The following is a 2,382-nucleotide window of genomic DNA, read 5'->3' as shown; positions in this document are numbered from 1 at the left end:
GTAAGGGTGGCCAGAGCCTGCAATAGGCTTCCCAGAGAGGTGGTGCTCTCACCTTCCCTGGAAATCTTCAAGAGGAGACTAGATAAGCACCTGGCTGGGGTCTTATGACCCCTGCCATCCCCAGTGCTCCTTCCTGCCCATGGCAGGGGGTCGGACTAGATGATCTGTCTAGGTCCCTTCTGACTCAGTGATTCTATGACCATGCCCCCAACTTCCTGTTGCCTGCTATTAGCCCAGTGGGCTGGACAGAGCATTCCCACAAACTGGATCCAGCCCATGGGTCACATGTTTGACAATACTGGTTTAAATGATGCATTTAAATTCGTGTCTCTGAAGTCTCACATTTTATGTCCCACCATATGTAGCAGAACTTTAAGTGCAATCTTCTTACCTGTCCCCAGAGCTGGCTACAATTTCCAGTTGCTTGAGAAGGAAAGGATAAAGAGTTGGAAACCGAGAGAAAAATTCTCTGCCTGTCATTCTGCAAAAATAAAGGGTGGGGGGAAATCACAATTAGTATTCTACAGTAATCTGCTCATTTCAAAATACGAGCCACCTAAATAAAACCACAATCCTGTAATCAACACAATGCCAGGACAATTGCACAGCCACAGGAACTAGCTGAAGAAACGGGACTCAAATGTTTTCATTTAAAAGATATAAATACAGGTCAGGGCTTTGTATTTACAATAGGAATTGCTGGGTTCTCCGAGATTTTGAGAATCAGGCCAACACCACCAGATGCAGGTAACTCCCCAAACCAGCTAATTTTCCTAATTTTAAACATCAACTTGACAAAATTTAGGCCAAAGAAAAGACATGTCCACCTCATAGCAATTCGTATAGGAGATCAGCTATCTACCTAGTGCCTGTGATTTCCAGGGCTGCTGCAGGAGTCCCTAGTTCATAACCTGACTTTGTGGCGGAGAGCACCAAGCCTCATCACCTCCTTGGTGCAATCCTCACACACCATCAAGTTGGTCCACCTCGATCTGGCTCCCAGCAAAGACCAACCCAACCAGGGCTGCACTCTGTCCAGTTTGTTTCATGCCTTTTAGCTGAAATGAAGCCTGCTTTCCCTAGAGATGCTGTTGCTGCCCTGAAAGATCACCTCCACACATGATGAATTCTTGCCAATGCAGCTCACTGGACACACCACCTCGATTACTGCCTGTTACCCAAGCTGTATGTGGCAACAAAAGCAGATCCCTCCCCATGGTGAATGAGAGTGGGGGTGGGATCCGGTTTGAGATCCTGTCTAAAAAAGTTCTGTACACATGGTTGATCCAGATGTGCCAAGCCCATGTCCTCACGACCTGTCCTGATATAACTTGGAAATGGTGCCTGGTGACAGCAGTGCCAAAGCAGACCTCCCTGGACTGAATGACTGTATATAAGCTGCCCTTTGCCAAAAGGACTGGCTACCTCCAGTGGAGACTGCTACACGGGGCCCCAGCTAGTAGCACCTTTGTCCATCACTTAGACCCAGTGACATTGGAAGTAAGAATGCTTCCACTGGTTTTTTTAACTGCTCCCAGCTGCAGCCACTCTTCGCTTCCCTCAGCACTTTGGCATGCTGTACTTGGATTTGTCTGAAACCATTTACATTTTTTTGTCCTGTACTGGGCAGGCAAGCAGAACATGATTTGCCTAGCCAATTTCCTATTGGACCAGGCCAAAACAGTGACCCTATAGAGAGATGTAGGAACCAACTTCCACGGAACGGCTCTGATGATGCCCTCTAATGCTTTCAGTTCCATGTCTGGGTATGCCTCTCTTTTGAGTTGGGCACATCACCATGCAACAGAACATAGATAGATTTGTGTCATGCTAGGACACCAATGGGGTGTTCTCAGTAAGGTGACAGATGGCCAGCTAGTTCAAAAAAGTGTGACCAGGCGAAGGGTGTGGCAGAAGGCCACCTCTGTTTCTCCCTATAAACTCTGCTCTGTGACAATTTGGTTAGGATGGGCCCAGCAGAGGACACACACCTTACCCTATCTCTTTAGGTAACCTGAGCTGGATACATTCCCAAGGGAGGGGGGAAACCTGCTCCCTCTGCCTATGTGACTGGTATCACATACCTGGGTGAGAGGCTTGGGCACCCTGGTGGGCTAGGGACTGCCAGTCTGCCCAGCAACTAGTGATGAATTTCAAATTGGTTGGCTGACAGCCAACAGGTGCTGGCCTCCATTGGACCAGGTAAATGAGGTCACAAGGGCTATATAAGTTAAGGACTGCCCAGGAGGAGGGGGCAGCAACCATAGACTCAGAGAGAGAAGAGCTGAACCATCTGAAACTTGCTCTCTCTCTCTCAAAACTCATGATCAAGGAACTGCCTACCTCCAGAGGGAATCTACACCTGTCTCTGGATGATACTTG

The 2,382-nt window shown here is 48.2% G+C and overlaps 1 protein-coding gene across 4 annotated transcripts in view; it reads right to left on the bottom strand.

The window, feature by feature from the left end:
- The window catches only part of THADA (THADA, armadillo repeat containing), a 368,709-nt gene that overhangs the window by 244,227 nt on the left and 122,100 nt on the right, over positions 1-2,382 (bottom strand). For all 4 annotated transcript variants that reach the window (XM_019516368.1, XM_019516370.1, XM_019516371.1 and 1 more), the window contains exon 28: positions 392-481. In XM_019516368.1, the coding sequence (XP_019371913.1) occupies positions 392-481 (90 nt within the window). The remainder of the gene's footprint in view (positions 1-391; positions 482-2,382) is intronic.

Source organism: Gavialis gangeticus, unplaced genomic scaffold (assembly GCF_001723915.1).
Source record: "Gavialis gangeticus isolate Ggan-Ray unplaced genomic scaffold, GavGan_comp1, whole genome shotgun sequence".
Lineage (NCBI taxonomy): Eukaryota > Metazoa > Chordata > Crocodylia > Gavialidae > Gavialis > Gavialis gangeticus.
Note: the sequence above shows the minus strand (reverse complement) of the source record. Positions and strands in the feature narration are given on the sequence as shown.